The sequence below is a fragment of the Pongo abelii genome, chromosome 3 (genome assembly GCF_028885655.2).
Source record: "Pongo abelii isolate AG06213 chromosome 3, NHGRI_mPonAbe1-v2.0_pri, whole genome shotgun sequence".
Classification (NCBI taxonomy): domain Eukaryota; kingdom Metazoa; phylum Chordata; class Mammalia; order Primates; family Hominidae; genus Pongo; species Pongo abelii.
In genome coordinates this window covers 16,879,242-16,902,308 of record NC_071988.2, presented here as the reverse complement: position 1 = coordinate 16,902,308, position 23,067 = coordinate 16,879,242, and the positions used below count along the sequence as shown (strand labels likewise).

At 36.6% G+C, this 23,067-nt stretch overlaps 2 protein-coding genes across 15 annotated transcripts in view; one reads left to right on the top strand and one right to left on the bottom strand.

Annotated features, from left to right (window-relative positions):
• The window catches only part of LCORL (ligand dependent nuclear receptor corepressor like), a 178,597-nt gene extending 159,156 nt beyond the window's left edge, over positions 1 to 19,441 (top strand). For all 11 annotated transcript variants that reach the window (XM_054553772.2, XM_024246454.3, XM_054553763.2 and 8 more), the window contains one exon: positions 16,757 to 19,441. In XM_054553772.2, coding sequence (XP_054409747.1) covers positions 16,757 to 16,770 — 14 coding nt within the window. In that variant the 3' untranslated portion in view covers positions 16,771 to 19,441. The remainder of the gene's footprint in view (positions 1 to 16,756) is intronic.
• The window catches only part of NCAPG (non-SMC condensin I complex subunit G), a 32,800-nt gene continuing 28,878 nt past the window's right edge, over positions 19,146 to 23,067 (bottom strand). For 2 of the 4 annotated variants that reach the window (XM_054553779.2, XM_009239834.4), the window contains exons 17-21: positions 22,867 to 23,028; positions 22,451 to 22,589; positions 21,974 to 22,060; positions 20,279 to 20,348; positions 19,146 to 19,352 (exon numbers count right to left, since the gene is read on the bottom strand). In XM_054553779.2, the coding sequence (XP_054409754.1) occupies positions 19,229 to 19,352; positions 20,279 to 20,348; positions 21,974 to 22,060; positions 22,451 to 22,589; positions 22,867 to 23,028 (582 nt within the window). In that variant the 3' untranslated portion in view covers positions 19,146 to 19,228. Of the gene's footprint in view, positions 19,353 to 20,278; positions 20,349 to 21,973; positions 22,061 to 22,450; positions 22,590 to 22,866; positions 23,029 to 23,067 lie in introns of those variants that run through there. The other 2 variants (XR_010139611.1, XR_010139612.1) reach the window with 1 other exon arrangement.

Genomic DNA, 23,067 nt, shown 5'->3' with positions numbered 1-23,067 from the left:
AGACCACTTACATTTAATGTCACCATTAATATGGTTGGGTTTAAATCAGCCATCTTTCTATTTGTCCCACCTACTCTTTGTTCCACCCTTTTTTTTCTTTTCCAGCCTTCTTTTGGATCAATACAGTGTGTTTTATTATTTTTTTAATCTCCTGATTTGCTTTTTAAAAAGTGGTTGCTGGCCAGGTGAGGTGGCTCATGCCTGTAATCCCACCACTGTGGAAGGTCACTTGAGCCCTGGAGTTCAAGACCAGCTTGGGCAACATGGTGAAACTCTGTCTCTACAAAAATCAGCCAGGTGTAGTGGCATGTACCTGTGGCCCCAGCTACTGGGGAGGCTGGGGCAGGAGGATCACTTGAGTCTGGCAGGTGGAGGTTGCAGTGAGCCAAGATCATTCCATGGTACTCCAGGCTGGGCAACAGAATGAGACACTGTTTAAAAAAAAAAAAAAGTGGTTTCTGTAGGGTTTACAGTATACATCATTAACTTATCAGAGTTCTACCTTCAAATAATAATATAGTACTTCATGGGCAGCCAAAAATTTTTTTTAATCTTTATTTTCAGTTCAGGGGTACATATGCAGCATGGCACAGGGATTTGTTGTATAGATTATTTCATCACCCAGGTAATAAGCATACTACCCAATAGGTAGTTTTTCAATCCTCTCCCTCCTCCCACCCTCTGCCCTCAAGTAGGCCCCGCTTTCTGTTGTTCTCTTCTTTGGTCGATGTGTACTCAGTATTTAACTTCCACTTACAAGTGAGAATGCTTATAAATGTTTTGTTTTCCGTTCCTGCATTAGTTTGCTTAGGATTATGGGCTCCAGCTCCATCCATGTTGCTGCAGAGGACATGATCGCATTGCTTTTTATGGCTGCATAGTGTTCTGTTGTCTATATGTACCACATTTTCTTTATCTATTCTACCATTGATGGGATTTAGGTTGATTCCATGTCTTTGCTATTATGAATAATGCTGTGATAAATGTACATGTGCATGTGTCTTTTCTGGTAGAATGATTTATATTTCTTTGAGTATATATCCAGTAATGGGATTGCTGGATCAAATGGTAGTTCTATTTTTAGCTCTTTGATAAATCACCACATTGCTTTCCAAAATGGCTGAACTAATTTACATTCCCACCAGCAGTGTATAAGCATTCCCTTTTCTCCACAACCTTGCCAGCATCTGTTATTTTTTTGACTTTTTAATAATAGCCATTCTGACTAATAAGAAATGGTATCTCATTGTGGTTTTGATTTGCATTTCTCTAATGATTAGTGATATTGAGCATTTTTTCATATGCTGCGTGAATGTCTTCTTTTGAAAAGTGTCTGTTCATGTCCTTTGCTCACATTTTTTTTTTTTTTTTTTTTGAGACAGAGTCTCACTCTGTTCCCCAGGCTGGAGTGCAGTGGCACAATCTCAGCTCACTGCAACCTCCACCTCCCATGTTCAAGTGATTCTCCTGCCTCAGTCTCCCAAGGAGCTGGGATTACAGGCACCCACAACCACGCTTGGCTAATTATTGTATCTTTAGTAGAGATGGGTTTTCACCATGTTGACCAGGCTGGTCTCAAACTCCTGACCTCAGCCTCCCAAAGTGCTGGGATTACAGGTGTGAGCCACCATGCCCAACCCCTTTGCCCACTTTTTAATGTGGTTGGTTTTTTCTTGTTAATTGTGATAAGTTCATCTTATAAACTCTGGATATTAGACCTTTGCCAGATGCATGGTTGACAAATATTCTCCCATTCTGTCAGTTGTCTGTTTACTCTATTGATAATTTAGTTTAATTAGATCCTATGTGTCAGTTTTTGGTTTTGTTGCGGTTGCTTTTGGCATCTTCATCATGACATCTTTGCCAGGGCCTGTGTCTAGAATGGTATTTTGTTGGTTATCCTCCAGGGTTTTTATAGTTTGAGGTTTTACATTGAAGTCTTTAATCCATCTTGAGTTGATTTTTGTATATGGTATAAGGAAGGAGTGCAGTTTCAATCTTCTGTATATGGCTAACCAGTTAGCCCAGCACCATATACTGAATAGGGACTTCTTTGTCTATTGCTTGTTTTTGTCACTTTTGTCAAGGATCAGATGGTTGTAGATGTGCAGCTTTATTTCTCAGCCTTCTTTTCTGTTCCATTGGTCTATGTGTCTGCTTTTGTACCAGTACCATGCTGTTTTGGTTACTGTAGCTGATATGGTTTTGCTTTGTCCCCACTCAGATTTCATCTTGAATTCCCACATGTTGTGGGAGGGACCTGGTGGGAGGTAATTGAATCATGGGGGCAGGTCTTTCACATGCTCTTCTTGTGATAGTGAGTAAGTCTCACAAAATCTGATGGTTATTATCAGGGCAAGTTTTCCTGCACATGCTCTCTTCTCGTCTGCCACCATGTGAGACGTGCCTTTCACCTTTTGCCATGATTGTGGGGCTTCCCCAGCCGTGTGAAACTGTGGGTTCTCCATTAAGCTTCTTTCCTTTGTAAATTGCCCAGTCTCAGGTATGTCTTTACCAGCAGCATGAAAATGGAATAATACCATAAATTGGTACCAAGAGCAGGGTGCTGCTGAAAAGATACCCAAAAATCTGGAAGCAACCTTGGAACTGGGTAACAGGCAGAGGTTGGAACAGTTTGGAGTGCTCAGAAGAAGACAGAAAAACGTGGGAAAGTCTGGAACTTCCTAGAGACTTGTTGAATGGCTTTGACCAAAAGCCTGATAGCAATAGGGACAATAAGGTCGAGGCTGAGGTGGTCTCAGATGGAGATGAGGAACTTGTTGGAAACTGGAGCAAAGGTGACTCTTGTTATGTTTTAGCAAAGAGACTGGCAACATTTTGCCCCTGCCCTAGAGATTTATGGAACTTTGAACTTGAGAGAGATGATTTAGGGTATATGGCGGAAGAAATTTCTAAGCAGCAAAGCATTCAAGAGGAAACGGGTGCTGTTAAAGGCATTCAGTTTTATAAAGGAAGCAGAGCATTAAAGTTTGGAAAATTTGCAGCCCGACAATTTGATAGAAAAGAAAGACCCATTTTCTGAGGAGAAATTCAAGCCGGCTACAGAAATTTGCATAACTAATGAGGAGCCACATGTTAATCTCCAAGCCAACGGGGAAAATGTCTCCAAGGCATGGCAGAGGTCTTCACAGCAGCCCCTCCCATCACAGGCCCAGAGGCCTAGGAGAAAGTGATTTCGTGAGCCAGGCCCAGGGTCCCCGTGCTGTGTGCAGTCTAGAGACTTGGTGCCCTGTGTCCCAGCCACTCCAGCTGTGACTAAAAGGGGCCAAGGTACAGCTCAGGCTGTTGTTTCAGAGGGTGGAAGCCCCAATGCCTTGGCGGCTACCACATGCTGTTGACACTGCGGGTGCACAGAAGTCAAGAATTGAGGATTGGGAACCTCTGCCTAGATTTCAGAAGATATGTGGAAACGCCTGGATGCCCAGGCAAAAGATTGCTGCAAGGGCAGGGCCCTCATGGAGAACCTTTGCTAGGGCAGTGCAGAAGGGAAATGTGGAGTCAGAGCCCCCACACAGAGTCCCTACTGGGGCACTGCCTAGTGGAGCTGTGAGAAGAGGGCCATCGTCCTCCAGACCCCAGAATGGTAGATCCACCAAAAGCTTGCACCATACACCTGGAAAAGCCTCAGACACTCAAAGCCATCCCATGAAAGCAACCGGCGGTGGTGCTATACCCTGCAAAGCTATGGGGGCGGAGCTGCCCAAGACCATGATAACCCACCTCTTACATCAACGTGACCTGGATGTGAGACATGGAGTCAAAGGAGATCATTTTAGAGCTTTAAGATTTTACTGCCCTGCTGGATTTTGGAATTGCATCGGGCCTGTAGCCCCTGTGTTTTGGCCAATGACTCCAATTTGGAATGGCTGTATTTACTCAATGCCTCTACCCTCATTGTATCTAGGAAGTAACTAACTTGCTTTTGATTTTACAGGCTCATAGGCAGAAGTGACTTGCCTTGTCTCAGATGAGACTTTGGACTGTGGACTTTTGAATTAATGCTGAAATGAGTTAAGACTGTGGGGGACTGTTGGGAAGGCATGATTGGTTTTGAAATGTGAGGATATGAGATTTGGGAGGGACCAGGAGCAGAATGATATGGTTTAGCTGTGTCCCCATTCAAATCTTATCTTGAATTCCCATGTGTTGTGGGAGGGACCTGCTGGGAGGTAATTGAATCATGGGGGCAGGTCTTTCACATGCTCTTCTTGTGATAGTAAGTCTCACAAAATCTGATGGTTATTACAAGGGGAAGTTTTCCGGCACAAGCTCTCTTGTCTGCCACCATGTGAGACGTGCCTTTCACCTTTCGCCATGATTGTGAGGCTTCCGCAGCCATGTGAAACTGTAGGTTCTCCATTAAGCCTCTTTCCTTTGTAAATTGCCCAGTCTCGGGTATGTCTCTATCAACAGTGTGAAAATGGACTAATACAGTAGCCTCGTAGTGTGATTCGAACTCAGGTAATGTGATGCCTCCAGCTTTGTTCTTTTTATTTAGGATTGCCTTGGCTATTCACGTTCTTTGTTGGTTCCATATGAATGTCATTGGCAGTCTGATAGGAATAGCATTGAATCTCTAAAATTCTTTTGGCAATATGGCCCAATATTGATTTTTCTTATCCCAATATTGATTTTTCTTACCCATAATCATGGAATGTTTTCCCATTTGTTTGTGTCATCTCTGATTTCTTTGAACAGTGTTTTGTAATTCTCCTTGTAGAGATCTTTCACCTCTCCAGTTAGCCGTACCTAAGAATGAAGAATAAATTCCTACAAATTTTATTCTTTTGTGGCTATTGTGAATGGGATTGCTTTCTTGATTTGGTTCTCAGCTTGGACGGTTCTTGGTGTATAGAAATGCTGCTGATTTTTGTACATTGATTTTGTATCCTGAAACTTTACTGAAGTTGTTACAACCATACATTTGCATTTCTTTTTCAAGTCTTTGTGCTTTTACTTCTGTAAATGTTATAAACCTCATAGTACATTGTTCCTATTTTTTCTTTACACAGTTATCATTCAGAGATTTTTTAAATAGGAAAATAAGTATTTTCCCCATGAATTTATCATTTCTAGTGCTCCTCATTCTTGTGTACAGATCCAGATTTCTATCCGATATCTTTCCTTCTACCTGAATGAACTCCTTTAGCATTTCTTGTAGTGCAGGTCTGCTGTTGATTAATTCACTCTGCCTTTGTGTGTCTATAAAAGTCTGTATATCACATTTTTTAAAATATGTTTTTCCTGAATATGGATATCAGATTTGACCATATTTTTCTCTTAGTACTGATGCTTCTCAACTTATGATGGGGCTACTTCCCGATAAACCCTTGTAAGTTGAAAATACTGTAGGTCAAAAGTTCATTTAACACACTTAACCTATCTAACATCGTAGCCTAGCCTCATCTACCCTAAATGTCCTCAGAACATTTACATTAGCCTACAGCTAGGCAAAACCATTAAACACAAAGCCTGTTGTACAATAAAATGTTGACTATCTCATGTAACTTACGGAATACTGACATTGAAAAACAGAATGGTTGTATGGGTACTCAAAGCATGGTTTCTGCTAAATGCCTATCACTTTCACACCACTGTAAAGTTGAAAAATTCTAAGTTAAATTATCCTAAGCCAGAGACTGTACTTTACAGATATTGTTCTACTTGCTTCTTGTATTGTTTCAGAAGATGGGTATGGCATTCTTATATTTGCTCCTCTGTATGTTCTTTTTTCCACCAGATGCTTTTAAGATTTTCTCTTTATCACTGGTTATCAACAGGTTGATTATGAAAGGGCTTGGCATGGTTGCCTTTATGTTTTCTCTGCTTGGAGTTTGTTGAACTCCTTGAATATGTCAGTTTATATTTTTAATCACATTTAGACATTTTTTAGCCATTTTTATTATTATTATTATTTTTTTGAGATGGAATTTCGCTCTTGCTGCCTAGGCTGGAGGGCAATGGCGCGATCTTGGCTCACCGCAACCTCCGCCTCCCTGGTTCAAGCAATTCTCCTGCCTCAGTCTCCCAAGTAGCTGGGATTACAGGCATGCCCCACCATGCCTGGCTAATTTTGTATTTTCTTTTTTTTTAGTAAAGACAGGGTTTCTCCACGTCAGGCTGGTCTCGAACTCCTGACCTCAGGTGATCCGCCTGCCTCGGCCTCCCAAAGAGCTGGGATTACAGGCGTAAGCCACTGCGCCTGGCCAGTTTCTTTAAATATATTTCTGTCCCTCTCCACTCTCCTCTCCTTCTGGAATATAAATCACATGTATTTATCCCACAGGTCACTGATACTCAATTCACTTTCGTTTAGTTTTTTTTTTTCTCTCCTTATTTTAATTCTGCATATTACTATTCCTACGTTTTTAAGTTCACTAATCATTTCTTTGGCATTGTTTAATCTGCTATTAATACCATCTAGGATATTTTTTATTTTATAAATGGTTTGTCAACTCTGGAAGTTCAAATTCAGTATTCTTTATATCTACCATATTTGTCCACGTCGTGCTCATGCTTTCAACTTCTTGAACTCATGAAGTGTATTTAAAATATCTCCATTAACATCCTCATGTACCAATTTCACAATCTGTGTTATTTATTTATCTATTTCTTTAATGATTTTTCCCCTCATTATGGATCATATATTTTTTTGCATGTATGCATGCATGCATGGTAATTTTCAGTGGGATACCAGACATTGTGAATTTTATATTATTATGAGCTGGAATTTTTGTAATGTTAAATGTTCTTGGGCTCTGTTCTGGGACACTGTTAACTTAGTGAGAAATATTTTGATTCTTTCATGTCTTAAGCATTGTTGGGCAGAGCCAGAACACCCTTTAATCTCAGACAGTAGTTTTACAACCAGGGATGATTTTGCCTCATAGAGGATATTTGGTCATATACAGAGACATTTTGTACTGTTACATTTAGAAGGTGCTATTGGCATCTAATGGATAAAGCCTAGGGATGCTACTAAAAATTCTACAATGTCTAGCACAGCCCCCCCAAAACAAAGAATTATCTGGTCCCAAATGTTAGTGAAGCTGATGTTAAGAAGCCCTGCTGTAGGGCTAAGTTGACCTCACTATAGAGGCAATCCAATACCCACCTGAGGACTTTACCAAATGCTCCATGTGTCAGAAGGTCAGTTATATCCAGTTGTATATAGCCTCCAGAAAATTATTACCTGGTCCTTTTCATTGATTCTTTTCACAGACTTGGGAAATACTTATCCACTGATCAGCATTCATCTTTAACCCAAGGAAAATCCTCTGCAGATCTCTCTGTCTCCTTCTCTCTCCTTTCTCCCCCCACCCCCATGTCTCTCGTATACTCTAACCCACAGATTCTAGTCACCTGGGACTTCGTGAACTCCAGTCACTGTCTCCCCAACTCAGTAATATTTCCAAGCCTGTTGGGGTTCTCTCCGTATCATGCAGCCTGAAAACTCTCCAGGCAGTAAGCCACATATCTGGTCCCTGCTACCCTGTTACTTCATCATGGCCAGAAGCAGAAATCGTATTTTTTCTTTCAGCAAATATTTGTCCAGTTTCTATGTGCCAAGTACTGCAGATAAAATGCTGAACAAGACTAACAAGGATCTCTATTCTCACCAGTCTGTATTTTAGTAAGAGAGGAAAACAATCATAGAAAACAAAGCAGTGATAAATTGTGTTAATGAAATTGCATGATAGGAGTTTCTAGGGGGAGCTACTTTAGGTTGAGTTGTCAGGGAAATCCTTTCTGAATAAGTAATGCATAACCTGTGAATGGAATTGAGACATCTAGGATATCATTGATGACTGAAACTGTGAGTAGGGATGAAGAACCCCCAAAGAGACTGTGTAGAATAAAGGAGAAAAGAAAGACTAGGACTCATCCTTGAGAAATTCCAACTTTTATTACCCAAGTAAAGTAGGATGACTTGGGATGGAAGAGGCGAAAGGAAAGTGTGTTTTGTCTCAAAAGCCAAAAGAAGTTAGTTTCATGAAAGAGGGTGCTTTAGTCTCCTTGGGCTACCACAACAAAATAACATAGACTGCATGGCTTAAACCACAGAAAATTATTTTCTCAAAGTTTTGGAGGCTGGAAAGTCCAAGATCAAGGTCCAGCAGGTTTGGTTTGCAAGCTGATAGATAGCTTGCAGATAACCACCTTCTTGCTGTTTCCTCACATGGCAGAGAGGACCCTCTGGTATCCCTTCCTCCTCTTACAGGAACACCAGTGTCATCAGATTAGAGCTTCACTCTTATGACCTTACTTACCTCCTAAAGGTCCTGTCCCCAAATACAGTCACCTTCAGGGTTAGAGCTTTGACATACGAATTTAGGAGAAACACAAGTCCATTGCAGAATAAATGGTCAACAATATTGAATGCTGCCAAGGAGGTAAAAACTAAAATTCATTGGTATTATCAATGTGAGTGTCATTCATGGCTTTACTAAGTGCTATTTTAATGGAGTAAAAGCACTGGAAGCCATACTGGAATCGCTTAAGGAATGAGGAGCTAAGGAAATCGTGATAGCAAGTATAAGATAACTGCTTAAAGTAATCTACTTATAAAACTGTTATCTTGAGGAAAATGAAAGATTGAGTAAAGTTGTTTATTTTATAAAGAATGAGAGACCTTGTACTTTTTTAAGCATCATGGTGAGGATCCAATTGAGAAGAGGTGGTTTATGTATTGCCACAATAATGCTATATTACAAACTACCCCAACATTTATTAGCTTAAATAAATAAGCAGTTTTTATTTCATTCATGAGTCTGTGGTTGGCAGATAGGCTAGGATGTTCTTCTGATCTTGGCTGGGCTCCCTCATATGTCCTGGTGTTAGCTGACTGTCAGGTGAGACATTTATCTCTGCTCCATGTGTCCCTCACACTAACTCAGCAGGTTTGCCCAAGCAATTTTTCTCAAGCTTCAGCTTCCATCATATTTGCTAAGATCCTGTTGGCCAGAGCAAATCACGTGGGTAAGGCAGAATGGGAAGACACTGCAAAATTATAGGGCAAAGAAAGTAAATTTAAGGATGAGTAAAGAGTTGGGACTATTAATGCAATCAATTTGATATTGATAGTATATCAAAAAAAGGATTATGATCATTGATAAGTTCTTGAGAAGGCAGATAGATGCAAACAGGGTTTCAGAACGTTATAAACCATGTCAGTTTCTGCAGTCTTTTACAGTTGGTTGGCAGTGTTTTAGATCAACAACTTGTTAATTGTTTTTAATTTCACATTACTAAAATTTCCTATTTTTATTCTTTGTATAAATGTAGCTGAATCATATTTATATATTTATTGGGTATTTGAATACCTTATTATAGAAATTCAGGGAGTCTTTTTTTGTTCCTACGTGGCCAAGGGTCATTTGTAAATTGCGTAACAGTGCAAACAGTGTTCATTAATTTCTGAAGACTGTTGGTTCTCTGCTCTTAATCCGACTATAATTTCCTTCATTTCCATTCAATTAAAAATTCAGGTGGCTCTCCTATTTCTCAGGAGAAAACTATTTTTTTATTCTAAATGTTTTCTTGTGAATTATTGACTGCCATAGTTTGCTCTAATGGTCATAACACTTACTAGTTATTAAGCACACACTATGCACCAGAGTGCCAATCTTTGTGTCACTTTTATATTCAAAACAAAGTTAATATAAATAATTTTCCTAAAATAGGCTGTATCAAATTGCAAATCTAGGATTATAACCCAAGACCGTTGGTCTTCAGAGTCTGGTTCTTAACCATCATGTTCTTCTACTCCAAATACTCACAGTAATCACAAGCAAGTAGAGAAAAAGTCTATAAAATCTTCTACTTAATCTACCAAAGCCTTTAAATTCATCAGTATCCTACCAGAGGAAGATTTTTGAGAAAAACTAAGTTGTTTTTTTTTTAAAAAAGCAATTGCAATCTAAACTTACCTGTTTACCAACCAAAAGAAAGGATTTATTCAAATTTTAGACCTCATGGTCACCCTTACAAACTGTGTTTACCTGGCTAGATATTTTGATCTCCCTTAAGCCCAGGGACTCAAAATTAAACTATTGTATTATCTGTCTACACAAATTTAATCATTATATCTGATTATGAGAATTACAGGAATAACCTAATACGGTACAGTGCAGAAACAAATCATACACATATTTGCCATATTTTATCCCCAGTGAAAGCACGGGTATCTTTGATTGTCTTATGTTTTGTTAATAGTACTAACATTAACTCACATTTATTGTGTCCTTATTATGTGTCCAGTCGAAATGCCAGGCATTTTATGTGCATTCTATTCTCTATGCCAAGTGCTTTACACAAATTCATTTAACAATCCCATTACCTATAAAAGGTAGTGACTTTCATTATCTTCATTGAAGCTTAGAAAGTTTAAGAAATGTGCATTTAGCTGGCCAGTGATTGGACTCAGGATCAGAACTCGAGCTCTACAAATCTTCCTTCTGCCCCAGCTTACCAACATCCTTATCCCTAAAGACCGTTATCGAATGTTTCTTCCCCTTGTCTCCCCGCTGTGCTGGGATTAATCTTTCCCTTCTCTGTAATCCCTTAGTCCTTAGTTACTCCTGTATATTTATTGCGTGCTGCTGTTTTATTCTGGTAATTTATGAATACTTTCTCACTCTGCCTCCTTACCAAGCTGCAAAACCCTTAAAGATAGATACCATCACTTTTTTAAATACTCCTAATATGTTAAGTAAGTACTGCTTGAGGGTTAGAAGAAAGGATAAGTGACCTTCACGAAGGTTCTCTCATCTAGGTTCGGCACTTAACAAACCTATCGTGATATTTGGATAGATTTGTGGAGACATCAATCTGTAGGACAGAGCTGAGCCATAATAGCTAGTCAGTAAATTTTTACTCTAGTAACATTTAGAAGACACCATTCCAGAAGAAAGTAAGCCGTCATCCAGAATTTGGAGTTAAATAGATGAGTTCAGATTTGACGGTGTCAAGTACATTAACTATTCCAAGTCCAAATCCTGTACCAGAGCCCAGTTTATCTGTGATACAGCTGACTTCTCCCTTTGAGAAGATGAACTTGTGTTCCCTGAAACTCTTGACCTAAAGAATACTCTGTTAGCGCTCAAAAACATGTCAGTCTATGCCCTAACATTATTCTCCTCTTTCAGGAATTGAAGGATATGAGTAGCTGCTACTTATTTAGTTAATGCCATGAGGAAACTTCATGCATTAAATATTTAACTCTCCTGGATAGGGTTACAACTATAGCCTTAGGCATATCTTTCTGTTTGAAACCTATAAACCATACACTTGTCCACTAATCTCACATGTTAAGCATTCTGAAGAATAGCAAAATGGGTATTAACATGGAGAATCATAACAGAATTAGAACAATCCAAGAGTTAGTATGCAGTACAAGGTAATAGATCATAGGCCCTGGAGACTTCCATTTACTAGTTATGTGGCTTGGATAAGTCATTTTACTTCTGTGAGCTTCAATGAATAGTTGTTAGGACTGAATGTATTGTTTAAAAAAAAAATTTTTTAAATCACGCTTTTAGCACACTCCCTGGTACGTAGCTACTGTTCTGTAAGTGATATTTTCAGACCTGTCTTGGTTGCACCAAAATTTGTTTCCTGCAAGAGTCGGCTAGGTAACATTCAAGTTTATTGTCCCTATGACAGAAATGAACATTGCATATCTCCAGTAATGCAAGTTTAACTTATTAGAGCTAGATACAATTTTACTTTTGTGAAGATTAGACTTATCAATAATCATTAATTTAAATCACAAATAATTCTTTGGATTTCTATGATTCCAAAAAGATTTCAATCTTTCACACTTTGCAAATGCACATACTCTATAAACTTCCATTCAGATGGTGGAGATGGAATCTATCTTTGGGTCCATGGGATTACCAAAGTATCAAAAATAGGCTTAGATGCCTACATAACCATTTCAGATTCCTCTTGCCCTTGTTCACCCCTCACCTGCATTAGTTTCCTAGTTTGATAGAGAAGAGGCCTTACTTATGATAAGCACTTCTCCCACTTCTTTCTCTTTTCACCAAAACATGCGGCAAAACTAAGCCTTTGTATTTGTATAGAGCTCCTTATGGTTTTTAAAGCATGCTAATTGGCTCTCATTAAATTGTCACAACAACTCTATAAGATAAGCAGCAAAAGTGCCTTTTTTTTTTTTATGAAGAAAATGAGGCAGGAAGTTAAGATTACTTGTCCAGGGTCATTATTATTGTGATTATTGTCAGAAATTGAGCCCAGGTCTTTACATTTTTTTCCCCAACTCTACTCTCAAGGGTACCACTGTATACATACTATTGCTGAGCTTTCATTAGAATCCAGGATATAGATATATAAAGTCACCTTCTCAGATGACTTAACTGCTGCTGCTGTCAGCTTTCTAATCATTTTATGAAACAGAGAAGCCGTGACATAAGAGTGATAAATCTGATGACATAGAATTTAGAATGGATTCCTGAGAAAATCACCATAAGCAGATATAAACTAATAAACTGGATAGGGTGAGAGGAGAGTGGGATCACAAATCACTATAGAACAAAGGATTAATTTTCATAACTACAAGAAAAAGATTATACTAATTGGCAAAGAACACATAAAAAGGGAACACAAATGGCTTCTAAAACATTAAAATATGCTTAACCTTATTCATAAGAGGAATGCAAATTAAAACAATGGTATGCCACTTTTTAACATCAGATTTTCAAAGATCTGTAAGTTTTATTATACATTATTGGTTAGAGTAAGAGGAATGAAAGACGTTTTCACACATTGTTGGTCAAAGTGTAAAATGGTACAGTCTCCGAAGGGCACTTTGATAATATCAAAAATGTAAAAGCACCCTTTGACCCAGCTTTTCTACTCCTCGTCAGCTCTATAGATATACTTGAACACATGCAAGAATATTCAATGCATCATTGCTATTTTATGCAATAGATTAAAACAGCCAAAAATTCTGTCAATTGAGGACTGATAAAATCAATTATGATTTATCCATAAAGTAGAATTCTATTTAGCTGTTAAAAGAATTGAGTATTCATTGTACACATATGAAACAGTATCCAAAATACGTATTTTAAAGCAAGATACAGAACAGTATATAGAACGGTAGAATTGTGCACAAGGAGAGGGTTGAAACACAGATACCTACATATTTCAATGTGAGGGGACTATCTGAAGAATAGACAATAAAATGGTAACAATAGTTGCCCCAGAAGAGGGGCTTGGAGCACTGACAGACTTCTTTCCATTATATGACATATTTCACTGATTTTTTTTTTTTTTTTTTGAGACAGGGTCTCACTCTGTTGCCCAGGCTGGAGTGCAATGGCACAATCTCAGCGCACTGCAGCCTTAACCTCCCAGGCTCAAGCAATCCTCCCACCTCAGCCTCCCAAGTAGCTGGGACCAATATTTGTATTGTTTGTAGAGATAGGGTTTTGCCATGTTGGCCAGGCTGGTCTCCAACTCCTGGGCTCAACCAATCCACCTACCTCAGCCTCCCGTAGTGCTGGGATTACATGCTGATTGATGTTTTTAATTTTGCAAATGTATTATCTATTTTAAAAATGCAAAAGACAAACTGTGTAAAAATGGCATCAAAAGTTGAGAACATTTACTTTTCACTTCGTACAAATGTGTATGATTATACGGCAAATTCCTGACATTAAACCTAACTAGTCAAAATTTTAATTTCCAAATATAAAGGAGTATTTTTTGAAAATCCTCTATATTGCATACTCTTTGAAAGCACTGACTGTGTCTTCCTCATCTTTATATCACAAAAGCATTTTCTAATGGGTATTCAGTAAATGTTAAATAATTTCATTGACTCTGGTGTTGAAAATGAAATTGAAGAGTCTTGAAGTACTAATCAGAGAACCAGGTTCTTATGTTAGTCCACATACATCTGGTTTTAGAAGACCCGAAAAAGGGGCAGTTTGTTTTCCTATTCTCTTAAAAAAATAAAATCTGGCCAAGTGTTATGGCTCACGCCTGTAATGCCAGTGTTTTGGGAGGCTGAGGCAGGAGGATTGCTTGAGGCCAGGAATTTGAGACTAGCCTGGGAAACAGCAAGACCTTGTCTCTTCAAAAAAATTTAAAAATTATTTGGGTGTGGTGGCACACACTTGTAGTCTCAGCTACTCAGAAGGCTGAGGCAGAAGGATTGCTTGAGCACAGGAGTTGGAGGCTGCGGTGAGCCATGATGGTGCCACTGCACTCCAACCTGGGCCACAGAGCAAGACGCTGTCTCGAAAAGCAAATATCTAGAAAGGTACTTTCTAGCTGTAATGTTCTAATGCCCCTGGTTCCAGCACTTCCTAAGATAGCTGTATTCTAAGAATTCTGTAGAGCAGTACTGCCCAAACTTTGCATATCCACTGTTTTTTAAGTATATATGAATTAAATGTCAAGCTGTATATTAGTAAATTCAGGTTTTTTTCAAAACTGACATTTTCTTCCCATACATAAGTATAGTTTTGTGCACCTGTAGGATCTGTGTACCCAAATTTATAGTATACCATTCTAGAAAAGTTACTTAAGAAAATCGTGTTATGTTTTTGAAAAGGAAAATCATGTAGTTATTAAAGTATTCTTCTCTGGTGAAAACACCTTAGTCAAATAACAAAACAAAATTTGTTTTTATTTATGACCATGATTATTTGTTCTATGCCTTCATTTTCTTTTTTGGAGTTTAATACTTACTATACTTGCCTACCAAGCTATCTTGATTAATATAATTGTGTTTTTATAGCTTGCTTTAGAGTTTCTCAAAAAGGTGTACATCAAACTTTTGCTTTGAAAATACAAGCAATACAAATATGAAGACTAGCAGTCCTTGGAGGAAGGAAATGGCTTTATCTGAGTTTTGCTAACTTGAAAAACAAAAATGAGGGCTCTGAGGACATTTTAATAATAATTAATGTACATTTTTTCAAAATTCAGTTATGATTTCTAATATGTAAGAAAATACTGTATTTTGGATCTCTTTGTCACATATAGTTTAAATATATTATTTTTTAGTCAGATCTGTTTTAACTTTTCAAAAAAGTGGTTTACTACTTTTGATGCTTACTAAGCTACCTGGTAGTTTGTCATTTTGTCTAGTATCTGTTTATACAAATTGAAACTGTATTCTGTGGGACTGGGACTCTGGGGAGAACGCAGTTAGATGTTAGTGGTGGTAAAACAGAATATAACGGATTTGGCTTATTGAATGGCATATGAGTTGGTTGGTTGAGGTTGCAAGGACAGATCTACTGGAGTCTGGACGCTCCAATTTCCCAACTCTACCAAGTCACTTAAATATGAGACCCTGAACCTCATTGCTAATAGGAAGACTTGTAGAGCTACAGTTGGAGAAAGCTTAGGAGTAATGTAGTTCAAATGAACTAACCATAGTTAAATGTCAAGTGAATTAGAGAGCTGTTGCATAGTTTATAAACATAAGGATTCACATCTGAATATGTGGACTATAAGTAATACTTAAAACTAGGGATGGCGTATTCATTACACAGAGTGGACTAGCTTCCCTTTTGACTGTCATGTTTTTGTGATTCTGAAGAGTAGCACTCTGCTCCAGATGTTTCACAACAGGCTTTTTATAAATGTTTATTGAATTTTTGAGTAATTACTGTGTATTTAGCACTGTGCGTATCTTCACAGAGAAAAGAATGTTAGCATCCTTTCCTTCTGATCTAGAGGGGGTTATCAGACCATTAGACATGAAACAATAGTGGAGAACCCCAAATAGTTTACAATCCAATGCAATGTTTTACTGAGATCAAGTTGAGAGATGTGAGATTGGATTAGGCATGGGTAAAGGTTTGGTTAAGCAGAGTGGTGAGCAAGGGTTCCCTATGTGGGAACAACATTTAGGAACAGACAGGACTGTGCACATGAACTTGTGGAATAAGACACCAGTCCAGAGCAGAGGGTGTGTATTAAAGAATAATGTTGAAGAGATCTGACCAACCTAATATAAATCCAAATAAGCCAACTTTCCCATCAATGTAAAAAACTCTTCGTAATTTTTTCAACAGAAAAAACAACCAGAGTATCCTGTGGATGCCGCATGCTCCTCTGATGAGCTGGCCATAAGTTTAATTCCTGATGATTTTCCAGCCTCATCAGAGAGCTAGTAGACAAGCATAAGGAAAACAGAAAGGGCTGTATTCCACTTCCAGGCAGGTGACTGTATGACCTCAGGCATATTTGTACTTAACTCTCAGAGTCTTGATTTTACTGTTTACTATGAGGAGAAGCATACCAACCTTACTTGGCTTTTGCAAAATTCAGATGAGACAATACATGTGAAGGTGGCTAGAACATAATAGGCATTCAATAAATGTTGATCCCTTTTTTTCCTCAAAGTGGCTCTCATCCTGGTCCACAAAAGGGCAAGTTAAAAGGGTTGAATCCTGCCAGGCTCACAAGGTTAAATAATTTCTGATGTATACTGATGTAATCCATATATGCAATGTTACTTTTTCAGTCATATGTAACTTCTCAAGTTACACAGGTTACATGGCATTATTCGTTGTATTTAGTTCAATAAGTAGGCGGGAGAGAAAACTGTTGTATTTTCAGGATAAATGCTTTATGTATGCTAAAATTTAGAGGTCCAAACACTACTACAACTAAATGTTCTTTTACAAGGTTGATAATTACTTTGAAATTAAAGTAAAACTAAAATGCCTTACACTTTTTCTTCCAGCATGCTACAAATGAAAACTGATGAGAAACTGAATGTGTCTGATGAGAATACAGCAAGTTGCCCTTTGAGCCCCATTAAGATGTGCCTTAATCGTCCCATTGAATGGAATCTGAATTTGACAACAGCATCTCTAACGAGCTGTACAGTTCATAACCAAAATCTCAAAAGTGAAGAGAAATAGATTACACTTCTTCTTGCACTATCTTTATTTTGTATGTCAGTATTCCTTCTGAACAATAAGCATTTATCAATTGATCTTGAAGTATTTCTAGTCCTGTGATTTATCTTTATATTAAATCATTAGCATTAATCATTTTGATTATATTCTTTATATTTTTTTTACATGTTTTACATCAGATCATTGTGGAATTTTGTAAACGGATTTTGATGTTTCTCTTTTAATGGTATTATGTGAATTTTTTATGCCCTAAGTTTAAATACGTAATTGTCCCTAGTTTTATTTCTGTGCACAAAGTTTTAATATATAACACATTGTGATTTATAAAGCTAGTATTGTAAAGATTTGTGATGATAACCTGACCCATGAGCAGTTGTAAAACAGGTGGATACCAACTACCTCGAAGCAAATTGGTGAAAGAAAAGGCAAATGGATCTCTTAGAAGTAAATCTCCTTCAACGTTATATATGTACAGAAGAAAAAAAGTTGATCATAGCTTTTTGTCAAGTAGCATGTTTCCATTCACAGGAGAATGTGAACTGATCAGTTCTTTCTCTGTATTTTAAATCTAAGTCTGTGGGGTTTAAGAGCAATGGCACTATTGCATGTTTACTGTTCAGCAAATCTGTGCCTCTTGGTAGAGAAGAATACTATGTGGTTTCTGTAAGTTACCAGTTTTGAATGAAAAATGGTAAATGGATTTACATCTGTTTTATTGTACCTTAGCCTTTTATTTTAAAGTTAAAGGGATGACTTTTAAAAGCAGGACATTCCCTACCTACCTTTAACTCGTAATAGTGCAAAGCACAGTTTCAGCAATGGCTACATGACTGTGTCTAAAAACTGAATACTCAGAATACTAAAGGTTTGGTGCTTAAATTTATTTTTCCCATGCCAGAGAAAGCAAGCTTTGGTATGGTAAACCACATGAGAACATGGCTCCTTTCTTTTTGGATAGCCTGGTCATGTATGAATGGGATTTTAGTTTATTATGTTTCTAAGACTTTTCCTTACAGCACACTTAACGTACCTTTTCAGTTCTTCTCCCAACCCCCTGCAAATTATCTTTAAAACAACAACACATAAGGAATTTGAAGCACAGGAGAACACAGAGCCAACAAACAGAATGAAGAACAATCATCTATTTTTAACTGACTTTCTATCATTACCATTTTTCCTTTTGCTTAATAACTATGTTGCTTTGTAACTTTGACTCCTTGTATAAGTTCTATGAGGCACATATGTATAGCAATTTGGTTCTAAAAACCAGTGATCTTACTTTAGCTCCATCTTAAAATTTCACCTTAAGTAAATGGCCTCTAGTAAATAAGCCTAAAAAAGCACAATTATTAAAACAGATCCATGTTAGGACATTTCTGAATAATAAAGAGAAAAGGTGTTTTATTGGGTATTGCAGAAAAGAGGACCAATTTCATATAGTACAAGTTTCATAAGTCAGGCCAAGTGTCAATTTCAAAAGACAAGAAATGAAATTGACAGTGAATAGTGCTCATAAATTGGTAGCGTATATAAAGAGAAGTTCCTGTCACGTTATTTTCCCACTAGAATTATTATCCACAGTAAATAAAATATTATTTTGTTATGCCAAAAATATAGCGAGCAGCTTCATGGTTAATAATACATTTATGTTGACCTCCCTAACCCAGGAAACATTCACAAACAAGGACTCCCATATGCAAATACTTTAGGAAGAGAGATTTCCCAGGCAGATAATATCACCAAAAATGTTTTCACTGTAGGAATCACAAAATAAGTTTGTCAAAATAACTGTTGAACGTTATACTGGTCTTCCTCACTGGTGATGATGATAAGCTCCTTTCTAGCCAGTTTGTGGTACTTCTTCCTTCATTTTCCCTTGAAATGTTACTTGTTAAATATGTCCTCAGGTGGTTTCATCTTTGTTGATTCTGCCCATCTAAGTCATAAGCTTCTCAAATGCAAGCTACTAGCTAGTTACACTTGTAAGTAAGTTTTCCATAATGACATGATTTTAAACAAAAAGAGTTCATAAGAATCACTTGGTGAGACTATTTAAAAACGAGATTCCTAGGCCCACCTCAGATTCTGATAAATCTGTGTGACTGATGCAGATTTTTTCTGGACTATAATAACTGATGCTGTCCTAATGCTTTAATACAGGCCAAAGTAACGTGGAAGCGCACAGCAGAAAATCTTCAGAAAGACATCAGGTTTGTTCTGATTTTGACAAGGGTAACTTTATTAAAGCAAATAACTGGACATAATCTTACAGGATTCCACCTCCATCGTCTTTCCTAACTTAGATCTTCATTGAGAAATTGTGCAAGGTTAAGTTTACTTTTTTCTAGTGCTGCGGTTTTGGCTCGTCTTGGTAGTCTCATCTTCATTTCTGATTCTGGTTCTGGAACTTCATGATCACTAAATAGATGATGTTGAAAATACACAAATTTAGATACAAGCTTTAAAACCAGTTTATTTATAAATAAAACTTTTTTGTTTCTGACTCACATTCTATCAGTGTTTAATTGATTGATAGCCTGATTCCACTGACTTAGCTTAAAACTAAAATCTCAAACAATGTCAAAAAAACACAGACTTGGCTATCTAGCAAAGGGAATCAGGGAAAACCTAGCTAATGATTTTATATACTATAACGGAACTTGGTGTTATAAAGGAAAAAAGCCACAAACTTGTAATGAAGCTTGTAATTAAACGAGGACCATAACTGTCCAAAAAAGATTTCTTTGAAACTCAAGAAGTGACAAAAAAATTAAGTTCTCTTGATTTAAGCAATAAATTCCAAAAACATAGTAAAAAACAAGTTTCCCCCCCCAAAAAGACAAATTTAATCAACAGTGTGAAACTATGTACTGAAAATATACACAATACAATTTTGCAAATGAATACAAGACAGCTACCAACTTTCAGCTCTAACAGTGGCTTAATTGACGACAGAAGCCAAAAATAAACACTCTACCACACAATATACCCAAATTATAGACAGAATTATTCTATCATTATCTAAGTGTAGAGAACCCAAATATCAAAATCAAGAGTTTGCTAACTGAAGATCAAAGAGGAGTCACATCATGTAATTAGAAATTGAAACAACATATTAAAGATAGCACTAAAGACCATGCCAACTAATAGGCAAAAGCAAACACACTGTAAGAAGTCAAATGCTCTTGATGATGGAATTTTAGACTATATACCCAAGACAGCTATTTATAGTTTTCACTATCTCGTTATATATTTTCTCTCATTCACAAGAAAATTAGTTTTTTTCTACTTCTAGAAATAAAAAGTGAAGATAGGCCTCTATATTCTAGACATGCATGACATACCTTTCAGAGTCGGCCTCAGCAGTCTGATGCCTCCTGTTCGTCCTAGCTGAAACTGTCACTTTTCTCTGTCCTTGAAGACAGTATAATTCATTATCAGAATTTATTATCAGTTGCTTTTTGTTTTTAATCTAGTTTCTAGGCTAACTAAATCCTTTGTTTTCAACACAACAATCCTTTCAACACGTGTATCCCCTACTTGTTCTAGCCATCTTGGTACCAGTTATCACTACCACAGAAAAAGGAACCCAAGCAAGATTAAAACTTAATTTATTTTGTAAGCACTAATAATGAGTAAGGGAAAATAAGAAAATTTCAAGCAAGTTACAAGAAGGCAAATTTTAATTCAATGTATTTGAGGACAGTATATGAAAAATGTGTTATAATGAAGTACCTCTATTATTGCTATAGCACAAAGTCTGGAGAGACTCATGAAAATTAAGGGTTAGAAAGGTAGGTTAGGTGCATAAACAGGTGCTAAAGAAACTTTTTTTTTTTCTTGGAAGGTGATAAAACAATCAGTAAGGTAATAATGGCTTCTTGTAAAATAACATATACGTGACCAATTCAAATGTGTTCTAAAATATATTTCAATGTAAAAACTAGAACCTTTATATACTGGGGATTATAAGATTCTACTTACTAGAAATTTACAAGGTTAAGGAGTAAGACAAAGTTTGGCTTGTGATGGTTCTCATTTATAAGAAATAAAACAATATGAATACATGAAGTTTGGTCTATTAAAAAGGATGGTGTTCTCATGGTGTGATATACCACAAAAAAAATCTGATCAAAACCAAACTGTTCAATGTGACAGTCTGTTTGAAAATTATATACTCTACTTCATTCATGTTACACTTTTTTCTACTCCTTACCTGCTTTTACTAATGCATTTATCCCCAAGAAAACATCCAACAATATGGGACTAATTTGGAACAATATCCAGCAATTGGTATTTAAATAATTTACTGGTTACAAAACAATATTATGACCAGACTCCATTTTAGAAAAAATTAAGTCTGCATCGAAAAGGGCCTTAAAAAATAGATTTCTAAAATTAAAATCATGGTTGGCTCATGGGTGGGATTATTAGTGTTCCTTATAGTAGTTTGCCTGGATGTACTTTCTGATTCTTCTGTAATAAGCATGCATTGCTTTTGTAATGAGGAAATAATAAAACAATAAAAAGATCTTGAATTTCAGATTTTTTTCCAAGTGATCCCCTAATAGTCAGCATTTACTTTGCCAACAGATCCCCTATTGTTGGATAGCCCTTGGGAAATAAGTTGGGAAAATATGAAATAAGATGGGAATAGAAGGAAAACAAAGCCCAGAAAAATACTACAGGGATTTTTTTAAAATGCTTAGTTATATGAAGGATAGAACACAAATAACTAATATAAAACCATCATTTAACCAAATCTTAATTTAACCCAAATTGTCTTTTGTAATACGATCTTTTGCAACATACTTCTTTCAATCAAGAGCACCTAGAGCAACACTGATTTTATAATCTTTAGACACAAGGCAAAAACTGACATCCACTGAAAGAATTAAAAAGAAAGGATACCAAAGACATTTAAAAAAAAATCTTTATCCCTAAGGAAACAAAGATAAGAAAACTTGCAAAACAAGTATTTTTCATTGGAAGATAAAATTTAAAACTTTTATCATAAAGATGGTCAATCCATACACTACCTCTGTTAGTCTTTAGCTGAGTAGATTTTGATGCTTGGGTTGCTTTTACACCCCTGAGTGGAGTCATATATACTTCTTTATTCTTTTCTATTAAAGGGAATAAACAATATAAATAAGATAACCTCATGAAATATTTTAAATTGTCTTTTTAAGTCCAGTTTTTATAAAACTGAAATGACAAAGTCCTTCTAGCAGCTAGTGAAAAGTTATAAATCACCCTTTCGAAAATCTGAATATTGGAAAAGAGGCAAAACTCTTAAAAAGATGGTCATATGTTGAGAAATCCATGCCAAAAAACACTTGAAAAGTAGAATAAACATTTATCAGTAATGCTCTTTCCCAAGAGGATTAATTAGAAAAAAATTTTCATTCATTTCTGATGTCCAACCAAACATGTTAGAGTAGAAAAAAATATGTCTCAGTAAAGATGAAAAAAAAAATAGAATCTTATAAATATTCTGGTCAGTATGTCATTACCATCTTCATTTTGAAAAGTAGTTGTAGTCAAGCTGGCATCCTGCGCTGCTTCAGCTTGGTCACCAAATTCTTTATTTCCTTTTTCTAACTGAATCTTGATTTTCTCCAAAGCTCTCAGACATGTCCTATCTTTTACTTGCTATAAAAGAAAACATTATTAACATTTTGTAGACACCGCATTCCCTAATCTTCTTTGAAAATAGTACCAATACATACCAAGTTGTTTAAAAACACTAAATTATATGAAATTTATGAAGAAAATACTTCAAATAAGTCACAATATGCTAACATGTATAATCTAATACAACCGTAATAAGTCACAATATGCTAACATGTATAATCTAATACAACCGTGTAAATTCTACATGTATAAATATAAACACAAACTAATTCAGAATAATGAGAAACTACTTTACCTCCAGAATCTCATTCAATAGAACCAGAAGATCTTTTGCAAGATGGCTACTGAGTTCTAAAGAACTCAAGGCTTTTGTATAGACTCGAATTTCTGGGGAGCACGGACTTGTTAAGATCTCATTGCAAATTTTCATAGCCAAATTGTCATGTACTGTTAAGGCCTAAAAAGTTAAGAGAAAATTCTCTGTAAATTGAAGATG